The following is a 17,534-nucleotide window of genomic DNA, read 5'->3' on the forward strand; positions in this document are numbered from 1 at the left end:
GCGGGGCCTGGGGGCGATGGGCGGAGTCAGAGGCGGGGCGAAGCTGAAACTTCAGACACGCTGAGATCTGAGCATCACTCGAGGAATAAAGCACTGAATTAAAGGTGAGCACATTCATTCTCTATGTTCTATATATATATGTACGGGTTTTTAAGTCCCACATCTGCATGTTTTACGCGTGTCTGCATGTCCTCTGACTCATAGTTTGATGTAGGTGCAAATGAAGCTTGTTGTGTGAACAGAGTTTACAGTTCTACAGAGTTAATGAGTTCAGTTAGTGCATGAGTTCCTCTTCTCATCTGAAAGACATTCCTTAATGGACCCTTCGACTGTTTCCAGTTAACTGTGGACGACATGGGGTCTGTTGGGGGCTTCTGCTCTTTTGGTGGAGGAAGGGCAGAATTACAGCCAGGGGCAAATGACAAAACATACACACACACACACACACACACACACACAGAGAGAGAGGGTCACAGCAGCTAGAGTCTTTAAAAGAGAAATGAACAAAGTCTGTTATATTTTAATGAGACAGATGAGAGTTAATGAAGAGAGCAGAACACATGAGTGTGTGTGTGTGTGTGTGCAGACATTCCTCAGTGTGTGTGAAGCATATGCTAGAGCTCACATCTGGGAGTCATTAAACCCCCTCAAGACCCTCCCCCAACACACACACACACACACACAGAGACTGTATTTACACTGAGCGTGTGTGTTTCTGTTAAAAAGATCAATATCTGTGTGACGATTCATGGTTTGATTTTATAAGCTGAAAAAGTAAGACTTTAATGGGAGCGTCTGTCTGTCTCTCTCTGTCTGAATGTCTTTCCTCCTGTATAATGACCTCGTCTCACTGGGGGTCAGAAGAAATGAGAGCAAGAAACAGACAGACAGAGAGAGAGAGAGAGAGAGAGAGAGAGAGACGGAGGAGAAGAAAAAGGGAAACTAACGGTACAGAAAATGGCTTCTAGGAAAAGAGCCGAGAAACAGACAGGAATGTTTGCGGCGGCACGAGGGTCTTTCTGAGAAAAGAAGAAAAGCAGAAGAAAGAAACTAGTACATTCTTTGAGTGCAGGAGTCTCGAGGCCACAGCGGGATAGACAGACAGATAGATAGATAGATAGATAGATAGACTGATAGACAGACAGATAGATAGATAGATAGATAGATAGATACATGTTTATTAAACAGAATGAATTAGAATTATGAACAGAAACTATAAATCAATTTCTGTCTCTGGTTTGTTTCTACAGACAACATGAAACTCTGTTACCTGCTACTGCTGTCAGTGCCAGGTGAGACACACACACACACACACACACACACACACACACATACATATGGGAGGCCGTTTGAGATAAAACCCATTCAAAACTTGCGATGCACATTGAATCACTTGCTCGTACACATGAAACACTATCTGTGCATATATATGAAAGCCATGCGGTTACATAGAAATTCTTTGCATAAACCGCGCTTCTGTTTCCAAATGAACTAAACTTCCGGTTGCAATAAAACGACTTCTGGACACACTGAAAATGTTTATGCTCTCTTACATGCGATTACAGGGTATATGCAAATTTACATGTACACGCAAGTGATTCAATGTGTATCGCAAGTTTTGAATTGGTTTAGTCTCAAACGGCCTCCCATACACTCACACACACTCTCGCACACACACACTCTCGCACACACACACTCTCGCACACACACACTCACACTCACTCTCGCACACATACACTCACACACACTCTCGCACACATACACTCAAACTCACTCTCGCACACATACACTCACACACACTCTCGCACACGTACACTCTCGCACACGTACACTCACACTCACTCTCGCACACATACACTCACACACACTCGCACACATACACTCACACACACTCTCGCACTCATACACTCACACTCACTCTCGCACACATACACACACTCACTCTCGCACACATACACTCACACTCACTCTCGCACACATACACACACACACTCACTCTCGCACACATACACTCACACTCACTCTCGCACACATACACTCACACTCACTCTCGGACACATACACTCACACACACTCTCGCACACATACACTCACACTCACTCTCGCACACATACACTCACACTCACTCTCGCACACATACACTCACACTCACTCTCGCACACATACACTCACACTCACTCTCGGACACATACACTCACACACACTCTCGCACACATACACTCACACACACTCTCGCACACATACACTCACGCTCACTCTCGCACACATACACTCACGCACACTCTCGCACACACACTCACGCACACTCTCGCACACATACACTCACGCTCACTCTCGCACACATACACTCACGCACACTCTCGCACACATACACTCACGCACACTCTCGCACACATACACTCACGCACACATACACTCACGCACACTCTCGCACACATACACGCACACTCTCGCACACATACACTCACACTCACTCTCGCACACATACACTCACACTCACTCTCGCACACATACACTCACACTCACTCTCGCACACATACACTCACACTCACTCTCGCACACATACACTCACACTCACTCTCGCACACATACACTCACACACACTCTCACACACACTCTCGCACACGCTCTCGCACACACACACTCACGCTCTCGCACACATACACGCACACTCTCGCACACATACACTCACACTCACTCTCGCACACATACACTCACACTCACTCTCGCACACATACACTCACACTCACTCTCGCACACATACACTCACACTCACTCTCGCACACATACACTCACACTCACTCTCGCACACATACACTCACACTCACTCTCGCACACATACACTCACACTCACTCTCGGACACATACACTCACACACACTCTCGCACACATACACTCACTCTCGCACACATACACTCACGCACACATACACTCACGCACACTCTCGCACACATACACTCACGCACACTCTCGCACACATACACTCACGCTCACTCTCGCACACATACACTCACGCTCACTCTCGCACACATACACTCACGCACACTCTCACACACATACACTCACACACACTCTCACACACACTCTCGCACACGCTCTCGCACACACACACTCACGCTCTCGCACACACACACTCACGCTCACTCTCGCACACATACACTCACGCTCACTCTCGCACACATACACTCACGCACACTCTCGCACACATACACTCACGCACACTCTCGCACAAATACACTCACGCACACTCTCGCACACATACACTCACTCTCGGACACATACACTCACACTCACTCTCGGACACATACACTCACGCACACTCTCGCACACATACACTCACGCTCACTCTCGGACACATACACTCACGCACACTCTCGCACACATACACTCACACACACTCTCGCACACATACACTAACACTCACTCTCGCACACATACACTCACGCACACTCTCGCACACACACTCACGCACACTCTCGCACACATACACTCACGCTCACTCTCGCACACACACACTCACACTCTCGCACACACACACTCACGCTCACTCTCGCACACATACACTCACGCTCACTCTCGCACACATACACTCACGCACACTCTCGCACACATACACTCACGCACACTCTCGCACACATACACTCACGCACATTCTCGCACACATACACTCACGCACACTCTCGCACACATACACTCACGCACACTCTCGCACACATACACTCACGCTCACTCTCGGACACATACACTAACGCTCACTCTCGCACACATACACTCACGCTCACTCTCGCACACATAAACTCACGCACACTCTCGCACACATACACTCACGCTCACTCTCGCACACACACACTCACACACACTCTCGCACACATACACTCACACTCTCGCACACATACACTCACGCACACTTACACTCACGCTCACTCTCGCACACATACACTCACGCACACTATCGCACACATACACTCACGCACACTCTCGCACACATACACTCACACACATACAATCACACACACTCTCGCACACATACACTCACACACACTCTCGCACACATACACTCACACTCACTCTCGCACACATACACTCACACACACTCTCGCACACATACACTCTCCCACACTTGCACACATACACTCACACTCACTCTCGCACACATACACTCACACTCACTCTCACATGCATACTCACATTCACTCTCGCACACATACACTCACATTCACTCTCGCACACAAACACTCACACTCACTCTCGCACACATACACTCACATTCACTCGCACGCATACACTCACTCTCGCACACATACACTCACACTCACTCTCGCAACACATACACTCACATTCACACTCTTGCACACACACTCACATTCACACTCTCACACACATACACTCATTCTCGCACATATACACTCAGACTCACTCTTGCACGCATACACTCACTCTTGCACACATACACTCACATTCACACTCTTGCACACACACACACATTCACTCTCGCACACACACACTCACTCGAACACGTGAACTTGCACACATACACTAACATTCACACACACTCACATTCACTCTCACACGCATACACACTCTTGCACACATACTCACATTCACACTCTCGCACACATACACTCACTCGAACACACACTCACTCACACGCATACATTCACTCTCGCACTCCCACACGCATACACACTCTTGCACACATACACTCACATTCACACACATACTCACATTCACACACTCACGCATACACTCACTCACACTCTCGCACACATACACTTTTACTTTTGCACACACACACTCACTCGAACACACACACTCACGTAAACTCACTCGCACATACTCATATTCACACACACCCTCATATTGACTCACAGTCAGACTCACTCGCACACTCGCTGACACACACACACACACGTAAATTCATGTACACTCACTCTCGCACACATACACTCACACTAACTCATGCATACACTCACTTGAACACACACTCACTCACACTCACGTAAACTCACTCACACACACCATCATATTGAATCACACTCACTCGAACACGTACACTCACTGACACACACACGTAGATACACACTCGCGCTCACACACTCACTCTCTCTCTGGTGTGTGTTGTTCTGCAGCGCTGGTTCTGGCTCAGACTCAGACTCAGGAACAGAACTATGATGATTATCCAGACCCTAACTTTGGTGAGTCGCTGGATTCTGTCTGTCAGTGAAGTCTGTTAATGAAGCTCAGATATTAATGATGTGTTGTGTGTGTTTGATCTGGTCAGATAACGGCATCAATTATGACTCCATCTACTGTAAGTGTCCCTCACTCCTCAGCTCTGTGTGTGTGTGTGTTCATATTCTGAGCTGTTTCGCTCCTCTTCAGATCCGGCCGTTTCTCAGCAGGGTTCACAAGCTCAGACCTCAGGACCAGGACAGACCGGTCCTCTCTCGTCTCTCTTACTGTTCATGTCATCTTTATTGTTTCATTTTTAAAGTGTAAGACTAATAGAAACCTGTTTTTATTCCAGTGGTGGAGCTTCAGACGGAGCCGACAGAACCTGGACCGCTGGGTATACTTTTGACATCTTTGTGTTTATTTTCATTTCTGTTTTAGTTTTAATCATTTCAGTACTTTAGCTAATTTGGTTAGTTAAACAATTCTAATTTTCAAAAATTTCTGAAGTTCATCTAATATTTAGATTTGATTTTACTTATTCTTTATTTCAACCAACAACTATTGTAATGGTTTTAGTTGATAAGAACACTGAGGTGATTAATAAAGGACTGAAGGGCAAGTGGATCAAACACACAATGGTGTTATTAATATTCTACACTTGTCTATTTGCATCTGTAGATTTCATTCTTTTGTTTTGTTTTATTCCTATATTCTGAAGGTTTGTTCTTATTTCATTCACACTGATTTATACAACACTTCACTCCTAAAACATGGTGAATGTGTGTGTTTTGCTTGTTGACAGTATTTTCTGATTTATGATCAAACCAGACTTCATCTAATGTTGTGAATGTGTGCAGATGACTCATGTCTATATAATAATAATGCATCACTCACATTTCAGACTGTCGTGAGGAACAGTATCCCTGCACTCGTCTCTATTCTGTCCATCAGCCGTGCAAACAGTGTCTCAACAGCATCTGCTTCTACAGGTCAGCACACACACACACACACACACACACACACACACACACACACACACGGCTTCATCTGATAGTATTTCTAGTTTAGTGGTACTTCTATTTCATCTGGTTACCAGTTCAACATTTCTCATGTAAGATGTGTGTTTTATTGTTGTTTTCAGTCTGCGCAGGGTTTATGTGATTAATAAGGAGATCTGTGTGAGGACCGTGTGCGCTCACGAGGAGCTGCTGAGAGGTGAGTGTGTGTGTGTGTGTGTGTCGCTTCACCGCGCTCCTCCCGTGAATACAGATATATAACGTCTTGTCTGTCTCTCTGCAGCGGATCTGTGTCGAGATCAGTTTTCTCGCTGCGGTGTAGTTGCAGTCAGTGGCCAGTGTGGGGCGATGGGGGGCAGCTGTGCTAAGAGCTGCGGATCCTGCTAAACACACACACACACACACACACACACACACACACAGGTACCGCCTTTCAGACGCGGACACACACTGCAACTACAGCTTTACGATGAAAACCTCTACGCAAGTGTGCAGACACAATGCTAACGCGGAGCCGTTTCCTAACGTCAGTTTAACCTCAGATGTCTGTGGCATTAGTCAAGCAGCTGCTATAAACATCAATAGTTTAACTAGCTTAACTAATAGTTATAGAAGACTGTTTGCGCTAATCTAGCGCCCCCTTGTGTTTGTGTACTTGTGTAACGTGTGTTTCAGACCTAAAGCTCTTCCTATACTCCTCCAGCATCTCACTCAAAGTTATGAACAAATGTTCTTCCTGTAACATGTGTACGAGCTGAGCTCCTGTAAACTGATATTAACTGTAATAATCTCTGGTTTGGATGACTGTCTCCACTGGTGCTATTATTGTATCTGTTACACAGCGGTTTGTATTATCACTGCTCGTCGTCGTCGTCGTCGTTTACTTGTTTATGTGTCTTGGGGTGAGTTACACTGAACCCAGACTCCTGATCTCAGGTCAGAGGTCAGAGGTCAAGACCTGTAAGCACTGATCGGTCATCAATCACACGAGGAACGCTACTGAACACAGACGTCAGCATTTACTGTAATATTAGCTGATCCAAACCATTGATGCAATGTAATAAACATTTTCTTTCTGTACATTTAAATGCAGAGTCTATAAACATGAAAGCTTTCTAATGTGTATAACAAGACTGAGACAAACGCTATCAGTTAAAATGCCTTTTTAATGGGTTTCTTAGTAACTACACAAAGCCATCGCTCCACATGTTTTCTTTGCTTCTGGCTGAACTCTATGTATCCTGCACCTTAACATTACTGCTTGTGAAAATGAATTAAAATAACGATCTTTGATATAGTTTGCAGTCTAGTGTCTCACCGATCGATCAGTTCAGTACGGTAAACAAAGAACGGTAATAAAACAGTCAGGATTTCGTTTTTCTGTATGGACCATAAATGTAAACTTGAACGAAAAACTCCTCAGTCCATTTCTGGAGTATATTAGTTCATGGAAAGACAAGTTTCCATGTTTACAGTTTTCCGTCTGCCAGACTGAATGGAATAAGTCAGGTTCATCACTGATTAATCAATCATTATAGTGACATTACTGCATTACACATTAATAAACATTACAGTTCAATTGCTCCAGATATATATAAAAATAAAAAGAATCAGCTACCGAATCGAATTCACATGAACTATAAATATGACTCAAGTATGTGTGTGGAAAACTCATTACAGTAACATCAATTATTAGAATAAACTGTGCTTAATTCTCATTATAATAAAGTCACATGGTTAAAAATAACAAATTGGTCCTAAAAGTAGCTTGCCTTTCTCTAAACAAAATACCTTTTTCTTTTGGTTTTGGGGAAACTAGTCCTCTGGAGTATTCTGGACGGCTTTATAAGATTCACAGGAGACAACATTAAAGTGGATCAAACCCCGTTCATCACAGTATTCCCAGGATAAGAACGGGTTTGGTTTAGGGTTAAGGACGACTTTGATGAAAGGTTTTGATCCTCTTCAGATGCTGACTGCTGTTTGTGAAAGCTCGTTTCCACCACACAATACAATACAAATGATAATTGTGACATTTTAGCTAATGATTCTGACCATTCTTCTTGCATTTCAGCGTATTGTGAGATATAACCTCCTTTAGAAAATCAGAATTAATAAAAAGTTCTGATTCTATATCTTTTCTATTTGTATCTCAAAAACTGCAAGAAAAACTAAAAATTCTGAGTTTATATCTCACAATAATGCGGTAAACAAAATCCAAATTGTGTGATTAAAAAGTCACAATTACCTTTTTGTGTCAGAAACAAGCTTCCAGTAAACATATGAACACGTTTCTAAGACAGGTGAAATACCTGCAGAGTGTGTGTGTGTGTGTGTGTGAGTGAGTGTGTGTATGTGTGTGTGTGTATCAGCTGGCTGTGAGCGCGGGAGTGTGTGTGTGTGTGTGTGTGTGTGTATCAGCTGGCTGTGAGCGCGGGAGTGTGTGTGTGTGTGTGTGTGTGTCAGCTGGCTGTGAGCGCGGGAGTGTGTGTGTGTGTGTGTGTATCAGCTGGCTGTGAGCGCGGGAGTGTGTGTGTGTGTGTGTGTGTGTGTATCAGCTGGCTGTGAGCGCGGGAGTGTGTGTGTGTGTGTGTGTATCAGCTGGCTGTGAGCGCGGGAGTGTGTGTGTGTGTGTGTGTGTGTGAGTATCAGCTGGCTGTGAGCGCGGGAGTGTGTGTGTGTGTGTGTGGGTGTGTATCAGCTGGCTGTGAGCGCGGGAGTGTGTGTGTGTGTGTGTGTGTGAGTATCAGCTGGCTGTGTGTGTGTGTGTGTGTGTGTGTGGGTGTGTATCAGCTGGCTGTGAGCGCGGGAGTGTGTGTGTGTGTGTGTGTGTGTGAGTATCAGCTGGCTGTGAGCGCGGGAGTGTGTGTGTGTGTGTGTGTGTGTATCAGCTGGCTGTGAGCGCGGGAGTGTGTGTGTGTGTGTGTGTGTGTGTGTGTGTGTGAGTATCAGCTGGCTGTGAGCGCGGGAGTGTGTGTGTGTGTGTGTGTATCAGCTGGCTGTGAGCGCGGGAGTGTGTGTGTGTGTGTGTGTGTGTGTGTGTATCAGCTGGCTGTGAGCGCGGGAGTGTGTGTGTGTGTGTGTGTGTGAGTATCAGCTGGCTGTGAGCGCGGGAGTGTGTGTGTGTGTGTATCAGCTGGCTGTGAGCGCGGGAGTGTGTGTGTGTGTGTGTGTGTGTGTGTGTGAGTATCAGCTGGCTGTGAGCGCGGGAGTGTGTGTGTGTGTGTGTGTGTGTATCAGCTGGCTGTGAGCGCGGGAGTGTGTGTGTGTGTGTGTGTGTGTGTGTGTGTGAGTATCAGCTGGCTGTGAGCGCGGGAGTGTGTGTGTGTGTGTGTGTGTGAGTATCAGCTGGCTGTGAGTGCGGGAGTGTGTGTGTGTGTGTGTGTGTGTGTATCAGCTGGCTGTGAGTGCGGGAGTGTGTGTGTGTGTGTGTATCAGCTGGCTGTGAGCGCGGGAGTGTGTGTGTGTGTGTGTGTGTGTGTGTGTGTGTGTGTGTGTGTGTGTGTATCAGCTGGCTGTGAGCGCGGGAGTGTGTGTGTGTGTGTGAGTATCAGCTGGCTGTGAGCGCGGGAGTGTGTGTGTGTGTGTGAGTATCAGCTGGCTGTGAGTGCGGGAGTGTGTGTGTGTGTGTGTGTGTGTGTGTGTATCAGCTGGCTGTGAGCGCGGGAGTGTGTGTGTGTGTGTGTGTGTGTGTGTATCAGCTGGCTGTGAGTGCGGGAGTGTGTGTGTGTGTGTGTGTGTGTGTGTGTGTGAGTATCAGCTGGCTGTGAGTGCGGGAGTGTGTGTGTGTGTGTGTGTGTGTGTGTGTATCAGCTGGCTGTGAGTGCGGGAGTGTGTGTGTGTGTGTGTGTGTGTGTGTATCAGCTGGCTGTGAGTGCGGGAGTGTGTGTGTGTGTGTGTGTGTGTGTGTGTGTGAGTATCAGCTGGCTGTGAGTGCGGGAGTGTGTGTGTGTGTGTGTGTGTGTGTGTGTGTGTGTGTGTGTGTGAGTATCAGCTGGCTGTGAGTGCGGGAGTGTGTGTGTGTGTGTGTGTGTGTGTGTGTGTGTGTGTGTGTGTGTGTATCAGCTGGCTGTGAGTGCGGGAGTGTGTGTGTGTGTGTGTGTGTGTGTGTGTGTGTGTGTGTGTGTGAGTATCAGCTGGCTGTGAGTGCGGGAGTGTGTGTGTGTGTGTGTGTGTGTGTGTGTATCAGCTGGCTGTGAGTGCGGGAGTGTGTGTGTGTGTGTGTGTGTGTGTGTGTATCAGCTGGCTGTGAGTGCGGGAGTGTGTGTGTGTGTGTGTGTGTGTGTGTGTATCAGCTGGCTGTGAGCGCGGGAGTGTGTGTGTGTGTGAGTGTGTGTGTATCAGCTGGCTGTGAGCGCGGGAGTGTGTGTGTGTGTGTGTGTGAGTGTGTGTGTGTGTGAGTATCAGCTGGCTGTGAGCGCGGGAGTGTGTGTGAGTGTGTGTGTGTGTGTGTGTGTGTGTGTGTATCAGCTGGCTGTGAGCGCGGGAGTGTGTGTGTGTGTGTGTGTGTGAGTATCAGCTGGCTGTGAGCGCGGGTGTGTGTGTGTGTGTGAGTGTGTGTGTATCAGCTGGCTGTGAGCGCGGGAGTGTGTGTGTGTGTGTGTGTGAGTGTGTGTGTGTGTGAGTATCAGCTGGCTGTGAGCGCGGGAGTGTGTGTGAGTGTGTGTGTGTGTGTGTGTGTGTGTGTGTATCAGCTGGCTGTGAGCGCGGGAGTGTGTGTGTGTGTGAGTGTGTGTGTATCAGCTGGCTGTGAGCGCGGGAGTGTGTGTGTGTGTGTGTGTGAGTGTGTGTGTGTGTGAGTATCAGCTGGCTGTGAGCGCGGGAGTGTGTGTGAGTGTGTGTGTGTGTGTGTGTGTGTGTGTGTATCAGCTGGCTGTGAGCGCGGGAGTGTGTGTGTGTGTGTGTGTGTGTGTATCAGCTGGCTGTGAGCGCGGGCGTCCTGCGGCGGATCTCCTGCTGGAGCTGCTCCTTCAGTGTGGACACCTGCTCCTCCAGACCCCTGACCCGCTGCCGGTGTGCTCTCTCTCGGGCCGCTAGCGTCCGCTCCGCCTCCCTCTGACTGACCCTGAGCCGCTCCGCCTCCCGCTGGACGTCCTCGCTGCCGCTGTGACTCTGCTCCAGCTCCTCCAGCTGAGCCTGAGACACACACACAACACACGTGTGACGGAGACTGGACGTCTGTGATGCTGCTGCTCTACGAAGCGCTCTAAACACAAACACGACCCGCTCACACCCCACATAACTACACCGCAACAGTGATGATAACCTTATCATCAGAATCACCTCCAGAACGACGTTTCGTGCAAACTCTAATATAGTTCTTGTTGTAACTATTGATACTAATATACATATCGTCATCGTTCTTGGTGTGAACAGGCCTTTACTCACCAGACACAACGCAATCTTCTGTTTGACGCCGCACAACTCTTCCTTACAGCGATGAGAAACACCACACACACATTATAGGATGACACAGCTGATGTTAGCGTTAGCATGTGAGCGAGCTGATAATAGTGTACCTGCAGCAGCACGATCTGTCTCTGTGCGTCCTGCAGCTCCTGTTCCACGGTGTTGAGCGAGCGATCCAGCCGACCCTTCTCCACACACAGACGCATGCTGCTCTCCTCTGTCTTCAGCTTCTGACGCTCCACCTGACGAGGGAAGAGATCATGAACACTGTGTTCAGACACGGCCTGCAGACAGACAGACACAGACAGACTGACAGAGACACAGACAGACAGACACAGACATACATACAGACACACAGACAGACAGACTGACAGAGACAGACAGACAGACACAGACAGACACAGACAGACTGACAGAGACAGACTGACACAGACAGAGACAGACAGAGACACAGACAGACAGAGACACAGACACAGATAGACAGAAAGACAGACACAGACAAACAGACAGAGACACAGACAGAAAGACAGACACAGACAGAGACAGACTGACGCAGACAGACAGAGACAGACAGAGACACAGACAGACAGAGACACAGACACAGATAGACAGAAAGACAGACACAGACAAACAGACAGAGACACAGACAGAAAGACAGACACAGACAGAGACAGACAGAGACAGACACAGATAGACAGACAGAGAGACACAGACAGAGAGACAGACACAGACAGACAGACAGAGACAGAGAAAGACACAGACAGACAGACAGAGACACAGACAGAGAAACACAGACAGACAGACAGAGACACAGACACAGAGACACATACAGACAGACAGAGACAGACAGACAGACAGACACAGACTGACACAGACAGACATACAGACACAGACAGAGAGACAGACAGAGAGACAGAGACACAGACACACAGACAGAGACAGACTGACACAGACAGACAGAGACAGACAGAGAGACAGACATAGACAGAGACAGACTGACAGACAGAGAGACACAGACAGACAGAGACAGACAGACAGACCTGTCTCACCTTATCCAGTGTGTTTCTCAGCGCAGCCTTGTCCTTCTCCAGCCGGACGGCCTGTCTCTCTGCATCCCTCTTCTCTGTCTCCAGTAAGGCCACGGCTCTTTGAAGGCTGCGCAGACGCTCCTCTGCAGATGCTCTGTCTGTCTGCGCAGACTGTAGACTGCGCTGGGCTTCGGTCAGACTGTCGGACTTCTGTCGCAGAGCCTGCGTGACACCGCACAAACACCACAGTCTTTGAAAGAACCACTTCAAAAAGTGAATCGAGTGAAAGAAGAATGTTCACACTGCTACTGAATGTGAAGTCTGACTTTGAAGTCTCAGACCGCTTTTCATTCACACTGATGTTTTCAACGCAATCTCATGACAAAACCCTTGAATGAACCAATAAAATACACAAAGCTGTTCTGAACACATATTTAATATGATTTCATTTCAGATGCATTTTAAATGTTCACATTTAACGTATTTATGCATTCCAGCCTTGCAGTGCATTATAAACGCATTACACTGAAGTATTTGACCTCTTTTTTATATATATATATATATATATATAAAATTCAAGTTAAAATGTGTCCAATTTTAATAAATAATATTTTTTTCCACTGTGGCTCTGCAGCTCACATTTTTGAACACAAAAACCATTGGGTGTGAACCGTCTTTAAGTCTATTCGACGCATTCAGATAAAGCTAATTTCTAGCGCGCTCACATGCCGCTCACCTCCTGTGTGTTGTGCAGCTCCGTCTCCAGCTCAGATCTGTGCAGCTGACTCTGGGTCAGCTCTGACTGCAGCGTCTGCACTCGCTCTGTGAGCACGGAGATATTACGCTTCCCGTCCGACACGGACGCTCTGAGTCCATCCACACGCTCCTGACCCACACAGCACAGGAGCTTTATTAGAGTTATTCCATGCTCTGTCTGAATACTCCACTCTGATTGGCTGGTAGGTATCCATTAAAACAGTTTAATCACTGTTCTATATTAATGCACTGCTTTAATTAATGCACACACACACATTACTAAAAGGTAATTCACACACACAACTGTCTCTCAATTGTCGATCTGTTGTTTATCCCTCACATATTATAGCTATAGTGATGATAATAGTTGTTACGGTTGATATCTGACCTGCAGCTGTCTGCGCTCGGTCTCGGCCTGTCCCAGTGTCTTCTGCAGTGTGCTGAGCCGCCCCTGGGTGGCGCTGTGGGCGGCGGTGGCTTCCTGCAGGCTCTGGGAGAGAGCAAGCACTCGCTCTTTGTGAACGCTCTCTCCATCCTGAGCTTTAGACAGCACCGCCGTCAGCCGCTCCACCTCACGCTGAAGAGACGCGAGACGAGCCTCTCCCTCCGTCACCTGAAACACACAGGAGGGTGTTAGCGATGTACCGTGATAACGTGCTCGAGTGATGTTTGTGCTCAGGACCTGTTTGATGGCGCTGTCGTGTCGGTCGTGAGCCGTCTGGAGCTCCATCTCTCTCTCAGCGAGACTCAGTCTCAGTCTGTGCAGCTCTCCCTCCAGACTCCGCCTCCCCAGCTCCACCCGTGTGCCCCGCCCCTCGGCCGCCTCCAGAGCCTCACGCAGCCGCCGACGCTCCGCCTCCAGCCGCGCCTCGCCGGCACGCATCCTACTGCACTGCTCCTGCAGGGGGCGACACTGCGTTACAGCTGCCTGCGCTACATGACAGTCGTTCAGATGAAATGAGACGCACCTCCACACGCTTGCGCTCAGTCTCGGTGTTCAGCGAGAGTCTCTCCAGCTCTTTGATTCGCTCGTGGAGCGCTCGTTGGTCTCGCTCTGCTCTCCGCAGGGACTCTTCCTGCTGCTGCAGCACAGCTCGAGACGCAGACAGCTTCTCATCCACCGCACGCTTATCTACACAAACACACACCCAACACCAGAATCAGGCATCGCTCCAGAAACAAACCATAAAGCAGATTTCAGTTTGAAGGTTTTATGATTAGTTACCCTGTTGGCACTCCTGTAGTGTGCTGTGTAGCTGAGTGAGGCGCTGGTGGGCGGAGTCTCTCTCTCCCGCCACTTCCTCTAGTTCCCGCTGCAGTGACCCCAGCTGACCCCGCGCCTCGTCCTGCACACATTTACATCACATGATCACTTCATCACGCTCACAGTTCATCTGACCTGATGTGTGGAGCAGGATTTTGGACCAATGAGGTTCCACGGTGGGCGGAGCTCACTACAGAGAAAAGACCAAAGCTGTTCACAACAACAATGTGAACTATAACCATAAAGATGCTCTAACTGGAACACACACGCTATAGTTATATTAAGATATGATATTGTGCAGCGTGTTACTCGTTCTCTCTGAGCCTCGCGCAGCTCCTGCAGGAAGTCTCTGAGGCCGCTGCGCAGGGTTTCTGGGTCCAGCTCCTTCAGGGCGACGGGCAGCGGGGCATCTGTCCTCTCTGGAGACAACGGCCGCAGCACCGTGGTGTTATCAGGAGTCACGTTACCTGCCACGTCTGACAGACAGCACAGAAATGATGAACGCTTCCTCTCCAGAACAAAACACAGCTCTATTCCAAAACTGAATCTGACCTTTGGCTGGTGAGAGCGAGCAGTGCAGCGGAGACACACTCCTGTGGCGAGACATCATCCCTGAGGTGAGCGAGGAGGGGGAGGAGCCTGTCGGGCTCCGCCCCCTGCTGCTGCTCCGCCCACTGGCCCCGATGCCCAGCGTCCGTGTGAGCGCCGACTGGAGACTGCACAGCCTGAACTCTAGATCCCTGCGGGCCGCCTCCGCTCGAGACAGCTCCGCCTCCGTCGCAGCCAGACGGCCCTGTGCCTCGCTCAGCTCCAGCTGCGTCTGCGCAGACGCGTCGCAGGCCGACTGAGCGCGCACCGAGAGGTTACGAGCCTCATCCTGAAGCTTCTTCTCACAGCCGCGCGCCTCCTGCAGCTGCGACGCTAACTCTCGCTCGCGACTGCGCCAACACGACTCGCTCTCGCTCAGACGCCGCTGCAGAGAACACAGCTAGAGAGACACGGATGACGTTCAGATTTTTAGATACTTCAAGTTTACAAATGTACAGATGCAGATGAAACTAGACAGGAATCTAATTATTAGATGAGAAGTGGTGACATGAACATAAATTGAGCCATATACACCTCTTTCTGAAGAGAGTTTCTGCTAGTCTCGGAGTCGGCGAGTCTCTGTTTGAGGGAGATCAGTTCTTTGGCTCGCTCCTCGTCTTTGTGCTCCTCCAGTGACAGACGCGTCTGCAGTTCGGCCAGCTGCTTGCTCTTCTGCTCACGCTCCACGTCCAGGAGCTTGACCTGCCGGCACAGAGTCACACATCAGACACCAGCTCTCTCTCTCTCTCTGTCGGGGTCAGGATCACAGCGCTGCGGTCTGACCTGTCTGCGCAGCTCCTGCAGCTCCCTGCGCGCCTCCAGTCTGGACCTCTCCACCTCACGCAGACAGCTGCGCAGATCAGACACCTCCTTCTGCGCAGACGCCAGACTCTCCTCCAGCAGACACACTCTCTGCTCCCTCTCCTCACACACGCGCTTCACGCTGCACACACACACACAGTGAAGCAGACAGTTTGCACAGATAAAAACCCTTCAACAATGCAATATTCATTCATTTTTATAAGCACGTTATAAGTGAATTGTGTGGAACTTGTTTCTGCTACTGGATTAAAAAATTCTAAATCTTAGTGCAAGCTTACGATCTCACAACTCTGAGTTTGTTGAGTATTCAATCAAGACTTTTTTTTTTCTCTGAATCCTGAGTTTACATCTCGCAATTCATATTTTTATTTCTGCCACAGAATAAAATGCGACTTCACTTTCACTGAAAGCGTCCGTCACCTGATTCTCTCGCTCTCTGATTCTCTCAGCGCTTCCCTCAGCTGCACGTTTGATTGGCTGAGAGTGTCCCTCTCCTTAGTGACATCACTGAGGGAGTGCCGTAGCTCCGCCCCCTCTCGCCTGTGCCCCTCCCCCACGTCCCGTATCTGGCACAGACGCTTCTCCGTGTCCAGCAGCTCTCGTCTGGCACTGTCACGGCTCTCCTCGCAGGACGACAGCAGCGCGCGACACTCCTCCAGCTACAGCAGGAAAACTATTACACATCTTACTGTTGTGACCTGTCCTTCAGGCATGATAGTTTCCTTCACAAACCTCTCTGAGCGCTGTATCTGCCTGCGTCTGATGCTCGGCGCAGGTCTCCTGCAGTCTGCGCAGCTCACGTCTGTGTGCACCGTCTGCGTCCTGCAGCTGACTGCGCAGCTCCTGCAGTTCTGCGTTTAGAGCCCCAACGGCATTCTACAGACAATCCAAAGCCTCTGATTATAACACACTCATGATTATCAGACTATTAGAGAGTCACTGACACATAAAAAAAAGCTAAGATGCATGTTAAAATGCGCATAAAAAAATATATGCACTCAATTAAGGCGGGTAATTTATTTAATAAATGCACAAAAATATATAACAAGTATTTGCATCCACCTCAGGATAAAAGATTACATGACAGAGTTAATTTAACATCGAAAAAAAAGAGCAGCAATGGATTCCCCAGGTTAACAACTTTCATTTTTATTTTCGATACTTTGCGCTAGATTCCAAGGAAGTGCTGATTTTGTTCTCTTAAATACAAGGGAAGAAAATGGAGCTTTATCCACAATATTCATGAGACATTAAATTCTTTAGGTGTAAGTGAAATTGGCAGCGGTGTACGGAAGCATGCAGTAGTGTAGTTTCTGACCCGCTCCTGGTCTCTGAGCAGCACTGTCTCTCGGGTCAGTCTCTCCAGCTCCAGCGATGCAGTGCTCAGCTCCGCCTGTAGGGCACTCACCTTCTCCGACAGAACTGCCTTCTCCGCCTCCTTCACGGACAGCGCCTGCACACACCATCAGACAGTTA

At 48.6% G+C, this 17,534-nt stretch overlaps 2 protein-coding genes across 11 annotated transcripts in view; one reads left to right on the plus strand and one right to left on the minus strand.

The window, feature by feature from the left end:
* mfap2 (microfibril associated protein 2) lies at positions 1–7,488 on the plus strand. 3 transcript variants are annotated; one of them, XM_052539762.1, is made up of 9 exons: positions 1–104; positions 1,251–1,292; positions 5,130–5,195; positions 5,282–5,311; positions 5,383–5,439; positions 5,528–5,569; positions 6,077–6,164; positions 6,317–6,390; positions 6,475–7,488. In XM_052539762.1, the coding sequence occupies exons 2-9, from the start codon at positions 1,256–1,258 to the stop codon at positions 6,576–6,578; spliced, it is 498 nt and encodes a 165-aa protein (XP_052395722.1). In that variant the 5' UTR covers positions 1–104; positions 1,251–1,255; the 3' UTR covers positions 6,579–7,488. The 3 variants fall into 3 exon arrangements, with proteins under 3 accessions (XP_052395722.1, XP_052395724.1, XP_052395721.1); XM_052539761.1 differs by lacking the exon at positions 1–104 and adding an exon at positions 822–948; XM_052539764.1 differs by lacking the exon at positions 5,383–5,439.
* The window catches only part of LOC127943360 (rootletin), a 23,538-nt gene continuing 13,341 nt past the window's right edge, over positions 7,338–17,534 (minus strand). For 5 of the 8 annotated variants that reach the window (XM_052539754.1, XM_052539757.1, XM_052539750.1 and 2 more), the window contains exons 22-37: positions 17,377–17,511; positions 16,791–16,934; positions 16,479–16,717; positions 16,020–16,179; positions 15,771–15,938; positions 15,201–15,636; positions 14,958–15,124; positions 14,610–14,730; positions 14,353–14,516; positions 14,067–14,282; positions 13,773–13,997; positions 13,365–13,514; positions 12,641–12,850; positions 11,711–11,842; positions 11,580–11,621; positions 7,338–11,327 (exon numbers count right to left, since the gene is read on the minus strand). In XM_052539754.1, coding sequence (XP_052395714.1) covers positions 11,106–11,327; positions 11,580–11,621; positions 11,711–11,842; positions 12,641–12,850; positions 13,365–13,514; positions 13,773–13,997; positions 14,067–14,282; positions 14,353–14,516; positions 14,610–14,730; positions 14,958–15,124; positions 15,201–15,636; positions 15,771–15,938; positions 16,020–16,179; positions 16,479–16,717; positions 16,791–16,934; positions 17,377–17,511 — 2,931 coding nt within the window. In that variant the 3' untranslated portion in view covers positions 7,338–11,105. The remainder of the gene's footprint in view (positions 11,328–11,579; positions 11,622–11,710; positions 11,843–12,640; positions 12,851–13,364; positions 13,515–13,772; positions 13,998–14,066; positions 14,283–14,352; positions 14,517–14,609; positions 14,731–14,957; positions 15,125–15,200; positions 15,637–15,770; positions 15,939–16,019; positions 16,180–16,478; positions 16,718–16,790; positions 16,935–17,376; positions 17,512–17,534) is intronic. The other 3 variants (XM_052539751.1, XM_052539752.1, XM_052539753.1) reach the window with 3 other exon arrangements.

This window comes from Carassius gibelio, chromosome A22 (assembly GCF_023724105.1).
Source record: "Carassius gibelio isolate Cgi1373 ecotype wild population from Czech Republic chromosome A22, carGib1.2-hapl.c, whole genome shotgun sequence".
NCBI lineage: Eukaryota > Metazoa > Chordata > Actinopteri > Cypriniformes > Cyprinidae > Carassius > Carassius gibelio.

Excerpts from the sequence above, each read along its gene's own strand:
- mfap2 (XM_052539761.1), top strand. The coding sequence starts at position 837 with ATGACCTCGTCTCACTGGGGGTCAGAAGAAATGAGAGCAAGAAACAGA. Across the intron at positions 949-1,250 it reads AAGAAAAAGGGAAACTAACG|ACAACATGAAACTCTGTTAC; the intron begins GTACAGAAAATG and ends TTGTTTCTACAG. Across the intron at positions 5,440-5,527 it reads CTCAGGACCAGGACAGACCG|TGGTGGAGCTTCAGACGGAG; the intron begins GTCCTCTCTCGT and ends TTTTTATTCCAG.